Source organism: Sorex fumeus, unplaced genomic scaffold (genome assembly GCF_029834395.1).
Source record: "Sorex fumeus unplaced genomic scaffold, SorFum_2.1 ptg000129l, whole genome shotgun sequence".
NCBI classification, from domain to species: Eukaryota; Metazoa; Chordata; class Mammalia; order Eulipotyphla; family Soricidae; genus Sorex; species Sorex fumeus.
The window spans coordinates 14,650,193-14,676,437 of record NW_026606186.1 but is presented as its reverse complement, the minus strand read 5'-3'; the positions used below and the strand labels follow the sequence as shown (position 1 = coordinate 14,676,437).

The window sequence follows — 26,245 nt, the reverse complement described above, 5'->3', positions numbered from 1 at the left end:
TGCAAAGCCTGTGCAATAGTCCACTAAGATATTTCTCATGTATTCCCATTTTTTGGTGGATGGGGCCACACAACCTTATCTTTGCTCGGGGCTATTCCTGGCTTTGCACTCAGGAATCACTCCTGGATGTGCCCAGGTAGACCATATGGGATGCAGAGGATCAAACCTTAGTTGGCCACATGCAAGGCCAGCATCTGACCCACCATACTATTACTCCGTCCCCTCTCACATTCTCCTTTGATCTTTAGAAAAATATTTGGGTATGAGATCCATCAATGGTTCTGTGTATGGCTGTTGATGTTAGCATTAATAGTCTTTCACTGTAGATTATTCCACAACTTATTTTGGTGTTGTGATTAATAGGCATCTGTTTCTTTTCCTAGCTTTTTGGCAACACAAATAACTAAGTGCTACTATTATATTCTGGCATGTATTTCACGGTCATGGTCCTCCTGTTGTTCATCGATTTGCTCGAGCGGGCCCAGTAACGTCTCCATCATGAGACTTGTTGTTACTGTGTTTGGCATATCAAATAAATCACGGGTAGCTTGCCAGGCTTTGCCGTGCGGGCAAGATACTCTCGGTAGCTTGCCGGGCTCTCCGAGAGGGGCGGAGGAATCGAACTCGGGTCGGCCATGTTGGCCCTGGCATGTATCATTTGCAATAAATATATACATGCTTCTGTTAGGTTTATAATTATAAGTAGAATCATTGGGATCTAGTGTATGTGGAGGTTCCACTTACATAAATATTGACCGGTAAGTTTACATTTACTTTTATTTCCACTCTAAGGGCAGTAGAGTTCCCATTGTTCCAGATTCTTATGACCTTTTACTATCATAATTTTAAAATTAACCACCCAGGTAGGTAGAGGCCCATTGTCTGGTTGCTAAGCCATTTGGTTTCCTTATTGTGAGAATCCATACTTTTTTAATTATAGACTAAATTTTTTTAAAACAAAGAAAAAGAAATAACTAATCAGACAAAGCACCTTTAAGCTTTACTTTGCAGTCCTTACTAAAAGATTTCTTTTTTTCTTTTGAACTCTGTTTTGCCTTCCAGTCTTTCCTCTCATTTCTCTGTTATGATTCTTGGTGTATTATTGACTATCTATAATTATGATCTATTATTTATTAAATTCTAGCTTATCATCTGACTGGAACTTATTAATTTTTTAAATGCCCATAATATGCTTGACTGGGCAATGTCATGTCAAACAAGGGTTTTTAGCAAAGCTTGAGAAACTCAAACTACTGAGCACAGATTCTTCTGAATGGTGATGATTACCATCTTTTCTCCGCCTTGGAAGTGAAACCAGTGGGCATGTGTGAGATAAGGTAAGATTTCAAAGGCTCCAAGTTCAGACAAAAGGCAAGCAAGACCTCCAAGAAGAAGTATCCTTTAGTTCCCTAATCAAACAATTGTGCTTCAAATATTTGTACTGTCTTTCTTCCAGAGGAAAGTTTAGTGGCTTATAGGAGAAGAATTGAAAAGGAAGCCCATTTGCAGAAGAATATATTATCCTCTCTAAGCAACTCTGCTCTGGGCTCAACTGAGAGCACACCTTACATGTGAACAGTTGTAGCATTGTTCAGAGTCTATAGTAACAGGCTGTTATCAGAGCATGCATCTTGAAGGTTTCTATCCTATCACTGTTCTTATAGTACTACTGCCATCAACTTATTACTGTATTCCACTGAATACATCTTGTTACTGCATTCCACTGAAATACATTCTAGTATTTATAGTTTTGTCCATTAAGGAACAAAAGCCATTTCCAAAGATGATTCTAAAAGATCTAAATCAATAGTCTGAAACTCTGTGTCTCTTCTTGACTGACCAGTTTTGTTTTAGGGCCACATCCAGCAGTGTGTTCAGGGATTTCTCCTGGCTCTTATTTAAGGGATCATTCTTCCTAGGCTTGGGAACTATATGGGGTTCTGGGAATCAAATCTGGGTCAGCTGCATGCAAGACAAATTCCTTACCTGCTGTAATACTGCTCCTGCCTTGCCTTGCTATTTAATGTTACCCAGATAAGAGAAGAAAAATCAATAAAGTCATACAGTGGATCACTATTGTCCTTAGGGACAAGATATTGGAATCTTTATTTCTAGAATCTGCCTTCCTCACCATCACCAGTTTTCACTTGAACTCTGCTATAATGGGAATCCAATTTATCTAAACTTGGTGTAATGCAGCCTTGTGAATGTATTATAGATGACATTTACTTATATTATTTAATCACTGCAACATCTCATGAGAGATGTTTCAATAACATAGTTAAAATATGGGTTCTGATGCCAAGGAAGTAATGCAGTGAAACTTGATTTTACCACTTACTAGTGAAGGCATCTGCTTTATTCCTCAGATTTTTAATAAATCTGTAAAATGAAAGTAGTAATAGCATTACCTCATAGGTGTTGATGTAAAGAAGCAATGAGATAATGTTAGTAAAGTATTCAACATATGGGCGAGGATCAATGAATATGTTATTATTGCTAATTTACTTAGTGAGAAAGGCACTGTTATTATTCTCATTTTGCAAAGAAATGTAAAATAGAACAACCTGTATTTGGCCCAAGATTATATAGTTTCTATAAGGTAGGGATAGGATTCTAACCAGTACCTGTACTACTACAAAGAGCACTAATGTCAGCCACTCTGATATTCAGAGCTTCATTAAAATTACAAATAAATGTCAACAGCACAGTAAACAGAGGAAAAAGTAATAGAGACCTTTTAAATAATTTCAGACAACTCACTGGGTATCTTTGAGAATATCTTTCAAAGTTGTCTTTCTTCCATATTTAAAATATGCAATATGAAGAAATCTTACCAATATCCCAATAAAGTCTTATTTATTTCACTTGTTTCAGTTCTATCAAAATCAAAATAAAGGTATTCTATCATAAATCAGTTGGTATGTCTGGGAAACCATCTTAGTACAATTGCCATTTCATTTCCCATCTATATAACTTTAATATACTATTTAAAATGAGCTCTTTTGGGAACTATCAATAACCTGAAAAACCACATTAAGTTCATACCTCCATGAAAAGTTGAAGTAGTGAGAATAAACAAATTACAAAGCAAAAGAGCTGGATTCCAGAATCTTCCTATGAAATTTTCATGAATAATCTGATATTACCTTGATTTAGCATGACATAAAGATAGCCAAATAGTAGTAGAATAACAAGCATTGAGAATAAGGGGCATACCTGAGTACAAGTTCTAGTTCAAGGATCAATATGTCAGCTCCAAAAGCAAAATGAATCTATTTATGATATAATTTAAATTTCTAGAACTTTTGCTCTAATAAAATTGGGTAGGGAGGGGAAAAAAGCACCCTCTAGTAGAAAGCTCCAGAATAGTGCTTGGATCAGAACTAAGACCACTGGTTTAATTAAATCAATAAACATTTAGTAGATGTCCAGTATGTATTAAGTACTTGGGATTAAAAAGCTAAATAAGTTATTTTCCTTGACCTTGAAAGATTTTCTACATAATGGGACAGAATGATATGTCAGTAACTAATTAGAACACAGGAGAATAACTGTATAATGAAGTAATGTACAAGATTCAAAAAAGTGTAAGGAAAATTCTTTCATTAGTAAATAATTTTTCTTGGACATTTAAAACTGGTAGATTTAGCACAGTCAGTTTCTAGTACTCTGAGTCCCATAGAAAGCAGTTCATTCTCTAAATCTCTCACCTTCATGATTCTTTACAGATCAGATCATTTAGGATGCGACGATAGGCCTGATGTGTTGTTTTCTCCCATATTTTATATAGGCCCCAAAGGAGAGCAATTATGTGGAAATTTAAGGTACAGAGGTCCTCCAAGGAAAGATATATATGGAGTGTGGATTGATACATGGAGAACATTCTATTTTTGTTTTTGTTTTTTGGGCCACACCTGGAGATATGCAGGGAATACTCCTAGCTCTACATTTAGGAATCAATCCTGGTGGTGCTCAGGGGACCATTCAGAATGCTGGAGATCAAACCAGGATCAGCCATACACAAGACAAGCACCTTACCCACTGTGTTATCTATCCTTCCAGCTTTGAGAGCTTCCTGCTATGAGTTTCTGTGACCCTTCAAGAGAGCAGTTTCCTAGAAATGGTTCAAGAAACTCAAGCTGTAGGATACTGGAGATGACTTCCCTACCTGACATCAGCAGGGTCTTCTGTGACGAGCACATCAGTCTTGCAGCTGGCCAGGGGGTTGATGGACAGCTCCACAGGCGGGACCACAAAGCTTTTGCTGACCGGAAGCCAGAGTCCTTGGCCCAAGCTGAAAGTAGACCTGCAATGTAAGAGTTTCCATTTGGGAACTCCCTGGGAAGCAGAGAGAAAAGCAAAAAAGGGGGGCCCCCTTCTCCCATTCTTACTCAATTCCATACCCAGCCAAGCTCCTGGCATTTTCCCAGGCAGCATTTTGGCTAACAGACATGGATGATCAGGCATTTGTTAAATATGTTAATCATTTCGTCCAGGCATGGTTTTGCATTGCTAGTTTTCTTTCCCTGAGTAGAGGTCCTGACTCTCAATTAACCATGGGCTTTGTGACAACGAGGGCCATTTCAGCAGTGCTTTCCCCAGCAGTCGCTGTGTTCAGCAGAGCGCCTTCTATAAGTCACTGCTAAGTCAGCAGTGACAGGCTGCACAAACGTTAACCGCATGCACTCTATCTAAATCAATTTGAACCAAAATCTGATTCCCAGTTCAGCCACTTAATTTGTTGTATGTCTTTATTAGCTTAGGTATTGATGTTTCGCACATGATTTCATGGAGGTGGCTGGAAGAGGTTCTATGACTATAGAGTATTTTTAAATCACCAAAATAGATTATCAGTAGTGTTTTCTCCGGTTCAAGAATCTAAGTCAAGATGCCATACCAATGGGAATTAGATTCCTGTAGCAATCGAGGCCATGAAGAGGCCTAGGTTCATGCCAATAAGAGTTCATGCGAACAAGAGTTCATTCCAACAAGAATTGCTCTACATCCAGCTCAGATATTCAGGCTTAGCTGCCTGAAAATGCAGAATACTTTGTCCAATCACATTTCTCTCTATATCCCTGTAATTTATCAACCCTCCCCAATATTTTATCAACTCACCTGAGAATCTTTTCAGGGGCCTGCTCCCCAGTCACCAGATCATAGCCCCTCTCAAGTGTTGTGTAAGGCCAAGGTCTGAGGGAAGAACAGGGAGAGGGGAAGAAAAGGGAAGAAGAGATGAATTAGGGTCAAACAGGAGGTTTTCATATGTGAACACTGCTTAAGCACACTTTTCCCAACAACCAAATTTCATAGAACTCATACTGGGTAAGCCTACATATGTTATAGAATATCTCCATATTGTGCAATGTCTCCATTTCCCAGAAGGACTTCATGCTATTTCATTATCTTGAAATTTATTGACATAAACCTGTTTTATTATTTTAATGATATGAGGTTAAACCCAGGGCCTCAGAGATATAAGTCTTTAGCTCTACCACTAAACTAAGTCCCAGTCTTAATTTTCTGTCTTTTGGACTCTTTGAATCTCTGTTGTATAGGTTCATAGCTTAGGAGAATGTGCAGTGCTGAGAACAGAACACAGGGACCTGCTCTAACTTCAGCAATGTCCCCAGTCCCAGATTTTACTTTATATCAGTCCCCTTAATGAAGTCGTATTCACTGATGATTTGGGATGGTGAATTAAACTTGGCTCTTCTTTTCTAGAAGATTCATCAGTCTTACTCTCTTAATAGCAAAATGCGATTCCATGGGAAATAGGAGTTGTTCTCCTTTGGGTTTTGCAGGAACCCGAATGCCACAGAGAAAGAGTCCTGGTGGAGAAGGTTTTGGGCCTTTGTTAACAGAACAGGACAACGGGGTTGTCTATCTATGGTCAATGCTCTGATGTTTGACCACTCACCCTTCACTCTGTCCCCAGTCACTGCGCACACACAGGTGTCTGTGGACTGGGTCCGGAGCATAGCCTTCATGACAGCTGCACTCTCCTGAAAGTCAAAGAGAAAATAATCTTGTTAAATACTTCCTTGATGAAAAGTAAGAGGTAGATCTTTCCTGTTTTCCTGATTAGAAAATACAGAATACAATGAGCTGCCTAGTTTTAAAAATGGCCCACGGAAAAGGGGTGTTCTGGTCAACCCCCACTGTGGTTAATGAAGAGTTTATTCATTTGCTCACAAGTCCTGACTGAACTTCCTGTCATGCTTTCTGCTCTGCACCATAGAGGCAGAGAGGAAAGGTACAAACTGGGTGTGGGGGAACTCAGGGTTTACTGTAGAAAATAGTACATGACCCGTGGCTTCCATACAGAGTGCCTCTTTTAAAATAGTTAAATTAAGAGGAAGTACACTTGCTCTAAGCACATAATCAGAACATTGCATTCTGCCTACCTGGATAAACAATTCATGTTTTATCTATAAGCCCTACATCAAATCCATCTCCATCAAGATACCTTAATTTCTACTTTTGGAGAAATAGTTTTCATCTATAATTTCCAGATTTTATCTTCTTTTCTTGTTGCTGTGTAGTAGCACTGTTCTGTTCCTTTTCCTGCTTATCTCTCTCCTCTTTTCTTCCATCACCTCTTCCATCTACTTATCCAAACGTCTAACACCCATGCATTCAAGCATCTTTTCTTCTGATCAGGTCTTCACCCAAAACACACGAATGCTTGCTAATATCACACTGCTGAAGTATATTCTCCAGTTTGTCAAGCTTATCTTGGGATGGTGGTTTTGTTTCTTAGTATATCTTCAGAGTTCAGAAACTGGGAAAGTTTCTGAAGGCTTGGATTATATACATGTATTTTTATTTAATTAGTTATTGTTTTTTTTGTAAGGTCTGTTTATGGAATGTTCTCAACTGTGTCACCAAAAATAGATTTTGTTATGCAATGGGAAACAGTGTACCGTTTGCTAGAACTAGTTGTGTTTTAGTCTTCATGGAATTAATATCTATACAATTTCTTGCAAACATTTCACCTTGGGGATTGGAGGAACAAATCTCAGGTTTCGTGTTCTGTACAACACATTTTGGAAACTGGATTTAGCATCGCTGGCTAAAGCCACTGTGAACAGAATAGATGCTCAAACTGGGAATGGAGGGAATAGTTCATTTCATTATGATCATAAATTCCAAGACTATTGATGTCAATGTGTCTTCTTTCTTCTCTCCTGGTGATTACACTCCTGTACATACTCTGTAAACCCACAATTCTCCTCTCTTACACTCATACTGATTGGCCTGTGGCCAGCATTTCCAGATCTGTCTACAGTATAGTCAGTGGAGGAGGTTTAGGGACACAGATACCATTTTTATTGTCATATTTGTTATTAGAATTCACGAAATTCTTGGACACCTGAAAATGTACAAAACTTTATTTTTATTTTTTTTTATTGAGACACCGTGATTTGCAAAGTTATTCATAGCAGAGTTATTTCAGGCATACAATGTTCCAACACCAATCCCACTACCAATGTCCCCTTCCCTTCACCAATAACCCCAGGTTCCCTCCCACCCCCAGCAGTATCCTTAGTTTGTATATAACAATAAAATTTGTCCAATAAAATGCATAGGAGTGCCAAATATAATTAACATAAAGTGAATCAAAAAATTAAATTTGTAAGGATTAATTGATATGTTTTTCATCTTTCTTAATCTAGTAGAGGATAACCATATACTCACATGAACCATTAGTGAAGAGTCATACTTAATGCTACATGATGGGAAGTTTCTCCTGTCCTTTAAATAAGCTCTTTTAATGCTTCTATTATTGGTTCCAAGGCTATGAATTTCTTAAACTGTTACCTGTCCATGAGGCTCTGTATAGTTCCTTCAAATCTGAATGATACTCTACCTGGATAAAGTATTGGTGAGGTGATGTGATCATTTTGATGAGTTTTTGTACTATATCCTTCCAAATTCTTCTGGCTCATACAGTCAAATTTGATAGGTCTGCTGTACATCTTTTGGGATTTCCTTTTTACATACATTCCCTTTTGATTCTGCTGCATTCATTCAATATTCTGTCTTTATCTGTGGATTGTGTCATTTTGAGTATAATATATTCTGGATAATGTATATAATGTTTTTTCCTAACTGGGTGTATTTTCACTGGTTTCCTTTGGGCCTCTTGGATTGAGGTGCCTGTCATCTTCAAATCTGGTCAATTCTTATCAATGATTTCTTTAACTATTGTTTATTCATCACATTTGCATTCCTGTTCAGCAGGGAGCCTTAATGATTCTTATATTGTCCTTCTTAAACCCATCGCATATTTCTCTGGTAAGCTGTTCATTTATTCTCAGGCAATTTTCTATCCTCTGCTATTTCCTAGTGGTTTCCTCCTTCTCATGTTGGAGTTCCTTGATCTTTTGCTCAGCTTCTGTTATTTTGCTGTTCAGAGTTTCTATTGATTTTCTTGTATCACCTTCCATGTTCATCATTTCTGTCATTTCTGATTGTTGTTCTTTTTCATTTCAACTCTCACACTTTCTGGTGTTTTTCTGACTACCTGTGATATAATTTCTTTGAATTCATTGAACATCCTCACAGAGTGACAATAAAGACACTGTCTGAGGATTTACTGGTGCTGTTTATGACGTTAGTGATACTGTTTTCACTCATTGATCTTGGTGAGTTTTTATGTGTTTTCCCCACTGGCTGTCTAGTGTTCTTGCTCTGCTAGGGATGAGTCTCTGAGGTTAACCAAGGTACTGAGGGATTAAGCTGGAGGTTGCTCTCTGCTTTTATGTCCATCCTCACAGAATGGCAGGTGGAATAACTGTGAGCAGCCTGTATTCTGTTGAGTATTTTTGTCATGTACAAACATAAGTAGTCATGCACTTCAGGATTTGTAGTGTGGGCCCTTAATATGATGCAAATAGGCTCTAGAAGTTGCTAGGACCCACCTGGTAGCGAGGTGCTCTGCCTCCTATTCTGAAATAGGCACAGTGCTAGCACCCAGAGGCAAGCCTCACCTAGAGTGGTGGAGTAACAAGCAGAAGGTCAGCTAAAATCTATTTAATAGTCGAAAACCAAAACTGAATCACTTAGATGCTACTCGAGAAGACTCTGGGAAGTGTCATCATGGAATTCCTGTTGTCAGGTAAACTTTTCATGCAGAGCTTCCTCATGTAAGAACTCTTCTGTCATCTATGTTTTCTTGAAAAGGATACTGAAACTTTGAGCTGTGCTGTTCACAAGCTCATGCCATATGCAACCACATGTCTTCTCAGCCAGGATTTCTTCAGCCTTGTGAAACTAAATAGAACCTGAAATGTGTGATGCCAAGGCTTCAGGTCCAACTATCACCCATAACTCTTGAATTCAGAATATCTGTCTTTATCAAAAACTTACTTTATTCATGGATTCACTAAAAATGATATGCAACTGACCTTGCAAAGAGCACTGAGTGCTGAAAATTCTAACTTGTTTATGTATCAAAGTGCTGCTTATATTTTTCTACCCCTAGCACTACCAAGCGTTTGACTAACAGCATGGGATGAAAAAGGGTGACTGAATTAAAATGGTATTAAGATAACATGAAGAATTGGTTAGAGATAGTAAGCAAATTAGGAATAAGATATAAAATGGAAAGAGGAAAGGAGAGGAAAGAACAGAGGAGGAGAAGAAGGGAAGGGAGGGGAGAAGAGAGAAGGGGAGAGGAGAGGAGAGGAGAGGAGAGGAGAAGAGAGGAGAGGAGAGGAGAGGAGAGGAGAGGAGAGGAGAGGAGAGGAGAGGAGAGGAGAGGAGAGGAGAGGAGAGGAGAGGAGGGGTGGGTGTGAGTAGGGGAGGGAAGAGGTGAGGAGAAAAGGGGAAAGGTGAGGAGGTGAAGGGAGAGAAGGGGTGAGGAGAGGAGAGGAGAAGAGAGGAGAGGAGAGGTGAGGAGAGAGGAAAGGAGAGGACAGGACAGGACAGGACAGGACAGGACAGGAGAGAGATCCATATTTTCCCTTATCTAGATCATGGTAAATAAAAGAAAGAGTCAGGGGCTGCCTGCAGGCAGGAATGCTCCCTATAACTCTCCCCTCCAATATTATGCTCAGGGTCTTCCACCAAGTATGTCTGCTGACACTGCGTGCTACCAAATGAAATGATTGTTGCTAGAGGGAAAGAAAATGAAGGAAAAGGACTGAGATCCTTGAGATCTGAATGAGAATAATTTACTAAAAGGGGGAGGGGAGGAGTTCCTAATGATGTGTTAAAATGCAATAGTCCCTTCATGAAATATTCACCACTTTAAACATGTCTAATATTAAAGATTAAAAGGTCCCGGGATTTGTCCTCGAGACTCCCTGGACTGATTTATGATCTGCCACGAACCTCATGATTCATAATGGCAGAGGTAAAATGGTTACCTCTGGCAAGGGACAGGGAGTCAGTCAGATTGGTAACGGGGACAGAGAATTGTGGCTCACTCTTCTCAATGGCTAAGCCAAAGGATAGGGCACCCGAGTTCCCTAGGAAAGAGCACAGGTCTTGTCTACCTTTTTCTCCTTTGGGAAATACTAAGAATGAGAAATCTCTACCCTCCAAGATGAGCTTTTCTATAGATCTCTCTCTCTCTCTCTCTCTCTCTCTCTCTCTCTCTCTCTCTCTCTCTCTCTTCTGTGTGTGCACACACACTCTTTGACCATACCCAATATGTTGTGCCAGAATCAAAATAGTGTTAGCCTTACCTCCTGTACTATCTCAGACACCTATAGTTCTCTTTCTTTAATGCGTACTTACTAGGCAAGTTTGGCTCGCAAGAAATGTATCATTAGTTGGGGGACACTCATTATACAACAAATAGGTGTTCTGGAAGTGGCAGGCACCTACTCTGATATCTCCAGTAAAGGAAGACTTCCAGGGAACAGGAAAGGAAGCAGAGGGTGGGACAGAAGTACGTGGAGGCAGACAGACCTGGGTGTCAAGCCCCAATTTTTCTTTCCTGGCTGTGTGATCCTGGGGAAGCTTTTTATGTCTGGAGCAACTTGGTTCCTTCATGTAAAGAGTGGGAATAAAAATCATACCAATTCACAATGCTAATGTAAAAATAAGTTGAAGTAGGGAGGATCGCATTCATGGTTCAGGTGCCCACAAGGAGAGACCAAATCGTAATTTCTTTCCCTTTGTCTTTTCATTGAAAAAAGTCACTGGGTGCACACTATATTCTAGGGACACAGGAGAAGTGAATTCCAAGGCCTCAGTTTCCCTATCTATTTAAAGAGTAGCTGAGCCTCAATTCTGAGCCCCAGTGAAAGCATTTCAGAATTCCTCTCTTCTACTTTCTGGACAGTTAGTTTTTGACTTAACTGTGATCCCTCTGAGCAGCTGTGCTGGGTGTCTCCAGCAAGATCTCCATCAATGCCATGGCTATCGGCTTTATTGACTTTGGTATCCTATTCTGCTGGCTCAGCAAACACTAGCCTATATTTGCAACCAAGCATTTCTTTCTTGCAAAATGCAAGTCTCTGACAGACAAAGTTGAAGATTAACCCCTTTCTTGGTGGAATCCTTTCTTCAACTCTGCCTCTGCAGATGGAAGGAGACCAACCTCTCAAAGAAGAGAATTCCAGGTCCCTCCCACAGTTTGCGGGTGCAGATCAGGTGGCCTTATTCCTGACACTACAGAAGAAGCTCCCTGAAGACAGGGATGGATTCCATCTTGCTCAGTACCACACCCAGTACCTGCTGCACTTCCATGACATAGCTAAAAGAGTGGAGTCACAGACATCGGACAAAAGAGTTGGAATGCAGACACTGCATGCGTGAGCCCTCAGTCCTCAGCACTGTCCTGGGAGTAACCAATGAGTACTGTTGGGTGTGGTTCCCAGAATCAAACAAACCACAAAAAAACGCAGATGAAAAGGATATGAACTTCAGAACAGTACCACTTATGTCAACAGAATAAGGGAATCCTATTCTTAGAAATAAATCTACTTTTGTCTTGATCTTCAAACCCATGTTCTCCATTGAACATATCCCTCCCTTGCTTGTCTCAATCTTTTTGCTTGCTTTATCCATTTTGGAATAAATACTCCCAGAGTGTATGCATTCTCTTGAATACATACTTCCTCTTTTTCTCTCCCCTCACATCTTCCTAAGTAAGATTCTAAATAAAAACTATCGTGCTTCATACACACACACACACACACACACACACACACACACACACACATCAATGACAACAATCACCCATTTTCCCTCACTAAACTGAGTTTCTTGATTACAGACATGTTTTACATTTTCTTCTTAATCATCTCCAAATCCTACTAGTAGGAGTTGGAGATGATTCAGGGAATTGCTGACTGAATGTATGCATGTTAGTGAATACATAAAATGTGCGATTATTTTAATGTACTCAAGTTGAGTTTCCCCAGGATCATGACGATAGTGCTGAAAACTGGAGAAAGTTTCTCACCATCATATTAGGATTCACCAAAGGAAAGGAAAATGTAAGCATGTGTGCTGATGAAATGTCAAAAGAGCATGCCCCCCATTACAGAGCAAAAAAAAAATTTAAGCTTTTCTAGTTTCTATCTTCCAGCTTCATTTGTCAGAAGGGAAAATGGACAGAATGAAGGCATTTGGCTCAACCACAGAACTCATCAGGATGAGAGCCTGGGATTAGTCAAAATCAGAATCCAAGACTCCTGGCCACCACCTTAGTGTCCATTCCGTTGCACTGGTGATCTCAGTATTTTAATACACATGGCTATGTTTTCTAGAAATAATATGTTTTCTCTTGAACTTCTCTGACATTACTGAGTTCCTATCTTTATAATATATTACATTTACAAATGGATTTATTTCTTAATCTCGCTCTCTCTGTATGTGTGTGCGTGTGTGTGTTTTGCTGAGGATCAAACCTAGTACCTCATACATGCAAGGCAGTTGCTCTGCTACTTAGTCATGTTCCTAGCCCTAAACATGATTTTTTTTAAAAAATATTTTTTTTGTGGGGGGGAAGTCTCCTAAGTGTTTTTTCCAGGGGCCTCTCTTGGTGACATGTTCTTCTCTGGTTTTGGACCACACCCGCCATGCTCTGGGCTTATTCCTGACTCTTCACTCAGGTGTCACGACTAGAGGACCATATGGGATGTCAGAGATCAAAAACAGGATCAGCTTCATCCAAAGCAAGTGCCTGACCCACTGTACTACCTCTGTGGTCCCTCTCCTGGTGATTTTTATCCAACTTCAACAACCATTCAATGTGAGGGCACAAAGATGTGTTGCTATTCTGGCCCTGGGATACTGGGGCTCACTGGGGCCAGCTTGAGGGCCTCCAAACTCCAACCCAGTTATGCTGGGGGATAGTACTGGCTCTGCAGTGAATGGTTGCTCCCAGTGATGTAGTATCAGGGATCAAATCAGGGTCAGTCACAGGTACAACAAGGACCTTAATTCCTGTACTATCTGTTCAGCCTCAGAATAATTTTTAAAAGAATGACCATTTGAAACACATTTAACAAATTAAAAACATACATTTAGATGTGATTGATAACGCAGACCTTAAAAATAGAGTTTAATTTCTTCTTTAAAGCAGTTTCCACAAGAGACTTCAGTTAAATGGATTTTTATTGTGCTGGTTACATTACTAGAACCGTTTTATCATCTAAAGATGAGATTCAGTGGGTTTAAAATATTTACTCTTTATGTCTCCGAGACCCCATTTATTGAGTTCTAACTTTATATTACATGCATTCTCATTCCATAAACTCTTGGGTAAAACAATGGAATTCCTCAATTATAAACATCTGGCCCCTACATCACTTCTGGGTATACAAGCACCTTCATATTAATCACAAAGGCCTGGAACACTAGCAAAAGAATCATGACATGAGTCCTAGAAACATCGATATTCAAATTCTGATTATGCTTCCTAGACAATAAAAGAACATGTTCTCACCCCTGATCTCTTTCTTAATTGATATTAAGGCTGATATCACCTATTGGCTGGAAGGATCAAGGGACAGATTTAAATGTCCTAGCACAGTCATAGGCCTATTGTTCTGCACGCATCAAAGACGTTCCAGTTCCAATTGTTACCAGTAGAACTCCCAGGAGGGACCCACTTAGAATCTTGTTTTGGGAAAATGAAGGTGCTTCCATTTGTGATGGTTTCAAGTTCAAGGTTTGTAAGGCTCAAAGGAGAGCAGTAGCTTTTTTTTCATAGATTTGGTGTATGCAAATGAAGTCATCTCCCCCTCCCCCCAACCATGCCAACAGTAGTTGTTTCTATTCTTTGTGATGTGTGCCAGTCTCACTGGTGTGAGATGGTATCTCATTGTTCTTTTGATTTGCGTGTCCTGATGATAAGTGATAGGGTTTTTAGTTTTGTTTTCTCTTTTGGTTTTGGGTCATACCCAGCAGTGCTCAGGGGATACTCCTGGCTCTGCACTCAGGGATTATTGCTGGCAGTGCTCGGGGAACAACATGGGATGATGGGAATTAAACTCAGGTTGTTCATGTGTAAGGTAAGTGCCCTACTCACTATACTACCACTCCAACCCCAAAGAGTTTTTCCTTTAAATCATATACCTTTTGAACATCTGTATGTTTTCTTTGAGAATGCTTCTGTTCATCTCCTTATACCCTCAGTTTTTAATGGGATTGGTTGTTTACTTCCTGTAAAGTTCTAGTAGTTCTTTACATATCTGTGATATAAACCCTTTATCACATGAGGGGTGAGTAAATATCCTCTCCCAGTTTGTGGGACATCTTTTCACATGGTCATTGTTTCTTTTGTGGCTCACAGCCTATTAGTTTGATGTAGATCCATTTATCTTTGCTTCCAGTTGCTTGACCAATGGCCTTGAATCATTTAATATACATTTAGATTCAATGTTTTAAAGTGTCCCATTAAAGTGTCCCATTAATTCCTCTTCTTGGAATCTACCCTAAAGGCCCAAAAGCTCTATTCAAAAAAGATTATTGCATGCCTATGCTCATTGCAGCACAATTCACAATACCCAAACCCAAAAACAACCCAAGTGTCCAAGAACAATAACTGGAGTAAGACACTGCAGTGTATACATACAAATGGAATACACAACTTTAAGAAAAGATAAAATCATGCAATTTTCTTCTTTATGGATGGCTCAGGAGAGCATCATGATGAGTGAAGTTAGTAAAAAGGAGAGGACATTCCTCTTCTAAGTTTCTCTATAAATATGAGTGAAAATGATGGGATAATGGTGGAGGGAAGTGAACACCTTGGTAGAGGGTACAGTATTGAAAATTTTATGCATAAACCTTTAGCATTAGCAGTTCTGTAAACCATGATGCCTAAAATAAAATTTAAAAAAATAAATGAGGTCAGCTCCAACTTCATGTTCTAGAATCAGCAGTGCCTATTACCTTTGTGTCTTCTGTTACTCAAGGACACACAAGTAATGCAAAAGGACATCTAGAGGTTTTTGTGTGTGTGGCGGGGATGGGGGGGGGAGTGTAGTGTGATATCACTACTGTGATACCGTGCCTGCCCATGAGAGCACTAGAAAAGTGCAAAGCCATTTCTCCAACCTGCCTCTGTCTGGCCCCTCTCCTCGCACCCTGTCACTCTCTTATGATTCCATTTTCACTTGCTTCCAACTCCATCCTCACTTATCACAGGTCAGGGATTCAGGCTGCTGTACACTTTCCAGTTTTCTCTTGTCTCTGTGGCTTGGAAAGATACTTCCTGATGGCACTGCTTTCTCTTCTACTTGTGCAGACCACCTGTTATTCAAGCCTAGCTTAGGGCTGGGCAGGTACAGGAAGAAACAATGATGGGAATAATGTCCTTAAGGGCCTGCTCTATGTGAAACTTGGATAAAATGCTCGGCAGGTTATCCCTTATCTTTTTACAGGCAACATGTGATATTAGAACTAATCTTCTTAGACAAAGATACTAGAGTCCACCTGATAAAACAAGGCTGTTTCACTCCTGCTCTCTCACAGGTGACACCCCCAAAAGTCTTAGAGGATGATATTGCATCCACATGATAAAGTAAAGAAATCCCAAACTCCTACTCAGAGTTACCAAAGGTCAAAGAATCACACCTTCAAAGTTCATGCTTTTTTTCCACAATCACAAAACAGCACAGCAGTAAATACACCCATTTGGGCAATATCAAGAGGAGCTCTCTGTAATTTAACAAGTATCAAGTGCTATACAATAAGGGTTAGGGAAGAGGCTGAAAACATCCTTCCACCCACATGCCAATTAGCCCCCTGCTGTTTTTTAATATCTCACACCCACTAAAGGTTAGCAAAAGCTCCTTTCAGCATCCCCTGCACATATGTATATACTTTATGTGCAGATGGTGTTTAAGTCCTAGTACCTATGTCACGAAGGCGTGTTGGATTTCCTTCCAGCAGGGGGTGAGCCCTAAGCAAGGCATCATGAATTCTACTAATTTAGTATCTACCATATCTGGCCTTCCCTAAATAATTTCTTGTATCTATGAAAATATTGGGAGGAAGATGTAAATAGTTTTACTTTCAATAAGATGAAGCTGAAGCTTATGAAAGATTAATTACTTGCCCAAGTTGGTGAAAAGCATATAGAACATCCAAGTGCATCTTTCTTCTATCTCTTTCTTCCCAAGCTATTCAACAACTCTTCGCAAGAAATTTGTTAAGAGAGTGTAGCAAAGTGACAAGAATGGTGTATCCTGGGATGCTGCAAGAAAATACAGCCCTTGTATATAGAATTATAGGAGATAAGCTCTATATTTCTTTATAGATATATCCACATCCATGTCCCAGATAATTGTAAAGGTAAAGGTAAAGGTAAAGGCCCTCCCGTTGATCGTCGATTTGCTCAAGCGGGCCCAGTAACGTCTCCATTGGAGACTTTGCTGTTACTGTGTCTGGCATATCGAATACTCTCGGTAGCTTGCCGGGCTCTCCGAGAGGGGCGAAGGAATCGAACTCGGGTCGGCCATGTTGGCCGCTTGTAAGGCGAACGCCCTACCCACTGTGCTATCGCTCCAGCCCCCCAGATAATTGTGGGAAGAACAATATTTCTATCCTGCCCTTAGTTTTCCTAACCCTTGGCACCTGACTTGCTTTGCTAGTGGATTGGTAGCAGTCAGAATGGGAATTCAAATTTAAAAGGGACTGTGACTTAATTTGTTCTCTTGTACTTCTGCCTCTCACCACAAGAACGTAGGTCCCCACTCATGGCTGGGCCAAGGAGGATGAGAGACACGTGGAATGGAGCCAGATGCCTTCTGAACTTGGGGCCAAGTGCAGCCAAGTGGCAGCTAGGCCAATCCACCCAGGTGCGTAACAAAGGCTGCTGACAAGCGAAGATTGTGGCAGAATGCTACACATGTGGCTGTCATACAAGCTGTATCCCTCCCTCTCAGTGACTAAAGATTCCATGTTCTTAGCAAAGTGGGAACACATAATAGGTCTTGGGTTGAACTACTCTACATTTAACATCCAAATGGGATCTGAGTCCCACCAGGTCCACATCATGGTGGTCACTCTTAATCACACCTTCCCATCTATCCTCACCACTCCTGCCTCAACACTGTCCATGTGAGATATGGACAATGACCTAACACTGGGGCCCTCATTTCATGTCCCCAAGATGTTTACTTAGAGTTCATATACCCTGTCTGACACCCATAACCAGGCTCTGCCAACTTCCAACCTTATCTGTTATTAACCTCCTTGCAGCATTCCTGCTCTTTAAATTTGAAAAACCACTGAGAATAGATGGAAAGTGGACTTTTTGGTTTGACTATCTTGTTCTGCCAATATATGTCATGTACTGTACCTGAAACCAGTAAAAACTATATGGCAATTACAATTGAATTCTTAAAACCCACAAAATTAAAAACTGGAACCTCAGGCTCCAGACCAAGGGTTGTGGAATTCCATCCTAAATTTGGAGAAACACAAGTGAAGATGAAAAGTTAGAAAATCCTGTGGGAATTCAGATAAATTGTATGCTTCCAGGCACCTTTAGGAGCTCTTAACATCTAATAACTCATGAGATCTTCAAGAGTTAAACCTACAAAAGAGTCCTTCCTTCCTTTTCCCATCCCTCCTTCTCTTCCTTCCTTCCCTCCTTCTCTTCCTTCCTTCCCTCCCTCCCTCTCTCCCTCCCTCCCTCCCTCCCTCCCTCCCTCCCTCCTTCCCTCCCTCCTCCCTCCCTCCCTCCCTCCCTCCCTCCCTTCCTTCCTTCCTTCCCTCCCTCCCTCCCATCCAGTCTTCCTAACTTCCCTCCCCCCTCCCTGTCTCCATCCTTCCCTCTCTCCCCTCCCCTCTCTATTTATCACTCTCTTCTGAATTACCCAAGGAGCACTCAGGCAAAAGGTGGCCGCTCTTAGCAAAATGCCATTAAGCATTGAACTGATAGTTCAATGCTCAGTCTGGCAATGTACCACCACGTGGCTCATGGAGTTGTGGGCCAACAGATCTATATCTAGAAATAATCCAGTGATCATGTAGTCCCAGGAATTAAGTTCAAGTCCCCATACTTGTCAAGTAGGCACCCCTAACAACTCTATGATCTCCTAATTCAGTAGGTCCTCTGAAATCTCATCTTACAGATGCAGAGACTGAGACACAGAGAGTTTGGGTACCTTTCTTACTTAAAGTCTACAAGCTCTGAGTGCTGATAACAGTAATTTTGCATTACTTGTCATTTTGCACAACCTGGTTTTAATTCCTGATATCTGGAAGATTCTATAGTACAGATTTAAAATAAAATTACGGAACTAGTAAAAAAACCTGCACATGAAAGCAAATAATAAATAAGCAAACAAACAAATGCCAAGAATGGCAGAGTCAGGATTTGAATCCAGCCAGCTGGTTTCAGAGCTGTAGGGGTCACTGCTGCTCCCAGGTGGCACTGTGCTGCCTCCTTGAGCCATGAAGGATTAGAACTTTTCAGACAAAGGCAAGTGACAAAAGCAAAATCAAAGATGAGTCCTAATGAGCCAATAGGACAGGTGAGTAAGAGGGGTGGAGGGCACTAATAAATCCTGTCTTACCTTTTCAGGAAGTGGGGCATAGCAGAATGCAAGCAATGTGCATGGATGGAGGGGGTGGAATGCAGAGGAGGCTTTGAAGTCAGAAAGACAGAGTTGGAACTCTACACCTGTCACTCAGGGCTCCATTACTGTAAAACTTCCTGTCTTTGAGCAAGACTCATTTTCCTGTTTCACAATAAGGCTATTTTCATTTTCCTGGTCACTGAACAACATTCAGAATGGTTTAGGGGCTGGAGCAACAGTAGAGCAGATAGATCACTTGCCTGGCATCCTAGGTTCGATTCCCCACCATAGCATCCCATATGGATCCCTGAGCACTGTCACGAGTGAGTCCTGAGAGTAGAGCCAGAAATAACCCTTGAGAATGGCCAGGTATGGCCCCTCTGACAAAAATAATAATTTTTTTTTTTATCTTTTCCAGTCACTGTCACTGTCTTCCCGTTGTTCACTGATTTGCTTGAGCAGGCCCAGTAATGTCTCCATTGTGACACTTGTTACTATGTTTGGCATATTGAATACATCACAGGTAGCTTGCCAGGTTTTGCCTTGTGGGCAAGATACTCTCAGTAGCTTGCTGGGCTCTCCAAGAGGGGCGGAGGAATCAAACCTGGGTCGGCCAGGTCATCCGCATGCAAGGCAAACGTCCTACTCGTTGTGCTATCTTTTCCAGTAAGGACCCTTACTCTGGACCCTGCGGTTATAATTTGAGAAAAAGAAAAAATTAAGATGGGCCTGGAGTCCTGTAAACTGTAACATCTTTGATCTATGTCTTCATCTTTCATCACTAAGTCACTCAGGGAAGCAACTATTCATGTCCTGGTGACCACCAATGAGAAAACTGAAACCTGTATCCCAAAGTTAAATTCTCACCACACACTATGCTCCATCACTCCTCGGTTCCCAGAGCAAAAAGCAACTAGGTCAGCATCTAATCCCAGATGAAGTGAGCTAGTCTGATCTGCTTGATGGAGTCAGTCCTTCAGAAAGGAAGAACAAGTATGGAGCTCACTCCAAATACTGCTCATTGGTGGTTCTACCTGGAAGACACTGACACTTCCAGGCATAGAGATGGCACAAGGCAGCTTAGTTGTCAAGGCCTGGGGCCCCCTGCAGTTCTCTCTCTCTGTGAGGTGGTGGCTGGGTCTGCTCAAACCCCCTTCATCTCTCTGTGCCTCATAATTCTCTCACCTTCACCCCTTCATCTCTCTGAGCCTCATCCTTCTCTCCTGGAAAATCAGAAACAGAAATGCTGTCTTTTCCCATTCACAGGAGGATATAAAATGGATACTTAGTCCCTTCGGAACATATGATGATTAATAATGTACTTGTTCCCTGCTTGAACAAAACTTGAAACAGTAAAGTGAAATAAACAAAATAAATTAAGCCAGAGGATGATAATTCATTGTGCGAAGGAGTTACTCACTCCACAAAAGAGATGCACTGATATTTATTTATTTATTTATTTATTTATTTATTTATTTTGGCTCAGAGCATTAGCTATCTTTGTGGGTTTACAAGAAAATTTCAGTTATAAAACTAAAGCAAAATGATGGACGCTTTTCCAAAGCTGCACTGTCCATGATGGGCCCCACATACATGTCCAGCAACCCTCCCACCTAGATCAGAAAGCAAAGGGTCTCCAGAATCCACAGAGGGTCAGTGGGACCCTCTGCCTTAGTCGAGGTGGTAATTGCAGGCCAATGAAGAGAACCAATTAATTAGGTAGTTTTCAACCTTGGCCTCTATTTCAGATGGAGGGTTTCTTCCTCAAAGTGACCTTAGCCACCACTACAAGCAGATGGTCAGGGTCAACGCAAACCTGTCTAGAAACGAGAGCTATTTTCAGCCCTTTCCATCTGGAATATTATGCTAGTCCACATAATGTGCATGTAGACCCAAGTTCATATCATGTGGCTAATATATCCCTGATCATGCTGACATTCATGATCTTATTCTCTGCCTCCTCTCATCTCATCTTGTGTTCCGGTTCTCTCCTCTCCTCTACTGCCAGTGCCACGTGCTCTGATTTTCTTTTATGTTTCACCATTTTTTGCCTCAGTTTCTCTTTTCAATCTCTGCCCCCCTCTCTTTCACTCTGTGTGTGTGTGCATGTGTGTCTGAGTGTGTATCTTGCACTGTCTTTCTCAATATGTCTCTTTCTGGTCAGCACTATGTCCTAAAAAGAATTTGACGCTGAGTAACAGGATATGGAACTCAGAGGTGAACTTTCATTTCCTCCTCCAGGTATAGGAGGATCTGTGACTTCAAAAGGATTGAAGTGAAGATGAACAGCACACAAGATAAAGAGGCAAGAATAGATCTCTTCTGTCACTATTCTACCCCTACTTTGCTTCCTTTCCTTAATGTCTCTCAATCTCCTTTCCTTCAGCTGCCCCCTTCATTTGCACTCACTTTGTTTCCACATCCTTGTCACACCAGACTGCCCCCACCCAGAAATCCTCACCACCATTTTATGTCTTCAATTTAATTGTAGAACAGCACAAGTTCTCATTACTAGGACATTCTCTTACAAAACATTTTTACGGTACATTTCCTAGTATATGATGAAGGATCACTGTGAATCATTAGAATTAAACTATGTGTGTCCAAGCACACAGCACCAGGCTCCATCAGGAACCAGGCTTTGCTGTGGAATGCAGCTTGGGTCACTGGACAGGCTGTGACAGGCTGCAGGCTGTTTACCCCGTACAGGACGGGGTCATCTGATCAACCTGCTGTGGAGCACTGAGAATTTCTGGATGCCAAACCCCAAGTGTGAGTGATCTAGAATTCATGAGCTTTCATCACTACACGTTTTCCAGCAGAAAGTAATCTATTAGATTTTTTGTTTGTTTGCTTCGTTGGGTGGGGGTAAGGCCACACTCTCAATGTTGCTGGGAAGCTGCTGCTAGCACAGTAGGGGTCACATTCAGTGGTACTTCCGGGAACACAGGGTGCTAGGGAATGAACCTAGGCATTAAACCTTGGCTTCCTGTCTGAAAAGCATCCCATCTCCCCAGACTTCACCTATTGAGTTTTAATGAAGACACCATTTAATATGCAACCCAAAGGCGAGGGCAAACAGGAACACATTCTCTCTCTCTCTCTCTCTCTCTTTCTCTCTCTCTCTCTCTCTCAGTCTTCCTATTCAGTGAACTTTTATCATCTACATTAAAATGAAAACCACAATAGCCCATGAGGAAAACACAGTGTGGTTCAATGGGTTGGTTCTCTATAAATAGTTATCAGATGTCCTGGATGGGCTGGCATCATTGTTAAGAGCTGCACCTTAAATGGCTTTAGGGAGGCCCCTTCTGCTCAGAAAGCTACTACCACATCTTCCTTCCATCATGATTAAGTCATTTATGGGTTAAGCATCGCCAACATTGAGGGATTCTTTTTGCTCCTGATTCAATAATACCCATTTTCTGAACACTGCAATTGGTCATAAAAAGTAGCAGGTACTTTGTACTGATTAGAATCATCACATAACCAAGCAAAGGTGAATGCTTTTCTCTCTGATGAAAAGGAGCAGGAAATTAAGCAATTTGCTCAAACCATATCAATTGTTAGTGACAAAGCCAAGATTCTAAGGCAGGTCTCACTGACTCCAACACCCAGACTTTTTCTACTAGCCTCTCTCCAAACAAAACCTAGCCCACGGTGAGGGCGGATGAATCAGAAGCCAATGAAAAGGTGGGGCGGAGATTTATGTTAGTTCCTCCTTAGTTGGCGGAACCAATCTTGGGGTTCAGTTCATGTTTATGAAAGAAAAGCATACATGAAGCTCACTGAAGGGCTTGCTGTACCCCAGACGTTTTACCCTTAAATGCATGCTGAAAGTAGACTATAGATTGAACATGGTTGCCACTCAATGCCACTTTTGCAAACCACAGCACCCAAAAGGAGAGAGAGAACAAAAGGGAATGCCCTGACACAGAGGTAGGGTGGGATGGGGGGATTAGGTATGGGTACTCGATCATTGTATAACTGAAACCCAACCACAAAATCTTGTAAGCCCACAACTGTACCTCATGGTGTTTCACTAATAAAAATTAAAAAATAAATAAAATAAAACAGCCAAGTCATCTCAAAAAAAATATAATGCATTGAGCCAACCTGATCATAAGTCTCCATATCATGTTTGGAAAAGCAGCATCAAAAGCCAATGCCAGGTAAGTAAATGTCAGACATATAAAAAGTGCCTACAGGTAACTATTGCTTAAGCAGCAGTTGTGGGGTGGGGTGGGGTGGGGTGGGGTAGTGGGGTGTTATATCCCACAGATAAAATAGACTCCCTATAATGTGTTCAGGTGTCAGGAAATCAAGCAGCACCAGGTCTCTGAAAGACCTCTGTTCTGTAACTTACTGACAGAGTGACATGAACATAAGCAAATCAACCTCTTTAGACATTGACAGAGGGTATAGGGTTAGATAATCAACATAGTCCCTCCCAGCTCAGAATTGCTTTGCACTTAGGCACTCCTATCACAAGAGAATATTTGCTTGTTCATTTGTTTTGGGTTTTAGGTTACAGTCAACTGTGCACAGATGTTATTTCCAGCTTGATGTTCGGTGCTGGGGGAACCCACATTGCAAAGTTTGCATTCCAGTTATTTGAGCTATCCCCCAAGCTCTGCGAGAGAATTTTTCGGTGCTCCAGAAGAAAGCTGAAGAGGATACTGTCAGGAATCAATGTTTATTCCTCTTCATGTCAAGCTCTCTTCTGGCCCCTCACTTTGGTGTTACTGCTTATCTCATCCTTGGACACTGGTGTCTGGCATATAAATGTTTGTGTCTTCCCAAGATCACCTGGAACCCTGATTCCATATGTGATGGTGTTTGGAGAAGAAGATATTAGAAGATAATAAGGGATTGATGAGGTCATGAAGTAGCATCCCTACACCTACCCCCATGGATTTAGTGGTTCAGTAGAAGAAGCAGGGGGAAAGAGCGGCCCCTGTGAACACTTTTATCAAGGAAAGGGAGTGAGAAGACAAGCAAGAAACTGAGAACTCCAGTGATGCCAGCACAATTTGTTAAAGAGGCTTTCCTTGCTCCACTTCACATTACTTGCACCTTTATCAAAGATTAGATGATCATATGATTGAGGGGAGATGTCAGTGTATTCAACCCTGTTCCATTGGTCTGCAGTTCTGCCTTTGTTCCAGTACCATGCTGTTTTAATTATTACTGCTTTGTAGTAGAGTTTGAAGTTCGGGAGGTTGATTCCTCCCATTTTCTTTTTCCCAAGAATTGCTTTAGCTATTCGTGGGGGCTTATTGTTCCATATAAATTTCAGGAGTGTTTGCTCCATTTCTTTGAAGAATGTCATGGGTATCCTTATAGGGATTGCATTGAATTTATACAATGCTTTTGGTAGTATTGCCATTTTGACAATGTTAAGTCTCCCGACCCATGAGCAGGGGATATCTTTCCATTTCCTCATGTCCTCTTTTATTTCCTGAAGTAGCGTTTTGTAGTTTTCTTTGTACAGGTCCTTTACTTCCTTAGTTAAGCTTATTCCTAGGTACTTGATTTTCTGGGGCTCAATTGTGAACGGGATTGTTTTTTTCATGTTGCTTTCTTCTCTCTCACTGTTTGCGTATAGGAAAGCCATGGACTTTTGGGTATTGATTTTATAGCCTGCAACTTTACTATATGAGTCTATTGTTTCTAGGAGTTTTTTGGTGGAGGTTATTGGGTTCTCTAAGTATAGTATCATATGATCTGCGAATAATGAGAGCTTGATTTCTTCCTTTCCTACCTGAATGCCCTTAATATCTTTTTCTTGCCTAATCGCTATTGCAAGTACTTCCAGTACTATATTGAACAGCAGTGGAGATAGTGGGCATCCTTGTCTCGTCCGTGATCTTAGAGGGAAGGCTCTCAGTTTTTCCCCAATGAGGATGATGCTTGCTGTAGGCTAGTGGTACATGCAAAAAATGGGCTCAGAACTCTGCTTAACACCATGTACAAAAGTAAGATCAAAATGGATTAAAGAACTCAACATCAGACTAGAAACAATAAGGTACATTGAAGACAAAGTTGGCAAAACCCTCCATGACATTGAAGCTAATGGTATCTTCAAAGATGCCACGCCACTGACCGAGCAAGTGAAAACAGAGATAGATAAATGGGACTATCTTAAACTAAGAAGCTTCTGCACCTCCAAAGAATCAGTGACCAAAATACAAAGACAGTCTACAGAATGGCAAAGGATATTCACTGAATACACATCTGACAAGGGGTTGATATCCAGGATATACAAAAAACTGGTTAAACTCCACAAGAAGAAAGCATCCAACCCCATCCAAAAATGGGGCAATGAAATGAACAGAAACTTTCTCAAAGATGAAATCCGAATGGCAAAAAAGCACATGAGAATATGCTCTACATCATTAATCATCCGGGAGATGCAGATCAAAACCACAGTGAGATACCATCTCACACCTCACAGACTGGCCCACATTCAAAAGAACAAAAGCAACCGATGCTGGCGCGGATGTGGCGACAAAGGGACACTCCTTCACTGTTGGTGGGAATGTTGACTGGTTCAGCCCTTCCGGAAAACAGTATGGACGATTCTCAAAAAATTAGAAATTGAGCTCCCATTTGACCCAGCAATACCACTCCTGGGAATATATCCCAGAGAGGCAAAAATGTATAGTTGAAGTGACATCTGCACTTGTTTGTTTATTGCAGCACTCTTTACAATAGCCAGACACTGGAAGAAACCTGAATGCCCAAGAACAGATGACTGGTTAAAGAAACTTTGGTACATCTACACAATGGAGTACTATGTAGCTGTTAGAAAAGATGAAGTCATGAAATTTACATACAAGTGGTACAACATGGAAAGTATCATGTTAAGCGAAATGAGTCAGAAAGAGAGGGATAGACATAGAAAGATTGCATTCATCTGGGGGATATAAAGTAACAAAATATGAGATTAATACCCAAGAATAGCTGAGATCAGCACCAAGAGGATTACTCCATAGCTTAGTGGCCAGCCGGGCATTCTAGATGAAAGGGCAGTTCAGATAGAGAAGGGAGCACCAAATAAAGGGTGTTTGGAGGATCCTCCCAGGAGGGGAGATGCATGTCGAAAGTAGACTATGGACTGAACATGTTTGCCACTCAATGCCTCTTTTTCAGACCACAACACCCAAAAGGAGAGAGAGAACACAGGGGATTGCCCTGCCACAGAGGTAGGGGGGGATGGGGGGATGGGGGTGGGGGGG

At 41.1% G+C, this 26,245-nt stretch overlaps 1 protein-coding gene across 4 annotated transcripts in view; it reads right to left on the bottom strand.

Annotated features, from left to right (window-relative positions):
- Positions 1 to 26,245, bottom strand: part of ASTN2 (astrotactin 2) — a 1,072,177-nt gene that overhangs the window by 582,996 nt on the left and 462,936 nt on the right. For 3 of the 4 annotated variants that reach the window (XM_056138490.1, XM_056138492.1, XM_056138493.1), the window contains 3 exons: positions 5,924 to 6,008; positions 5,122 to 5,196; positions 4,172 to 4,309 (listed from right to left, as the gene is read on the bottom strand). In XM_056138490.1, coding sequence (XP_055994465.1) covers positions 4,172 to 4,309; positions 5,122 to 5,196; positions 5,924 to 6,008 — 298 coding nt within the window. The remainder of the gene's footprint in view (positions 1 to 4,171; positions 4,310 to 5,121; positions 5,197 to 5,923; positions 6,009 to 26,245) is intronic. The other variant, XM_056138491.1, reaches the window with a different exon arrangement.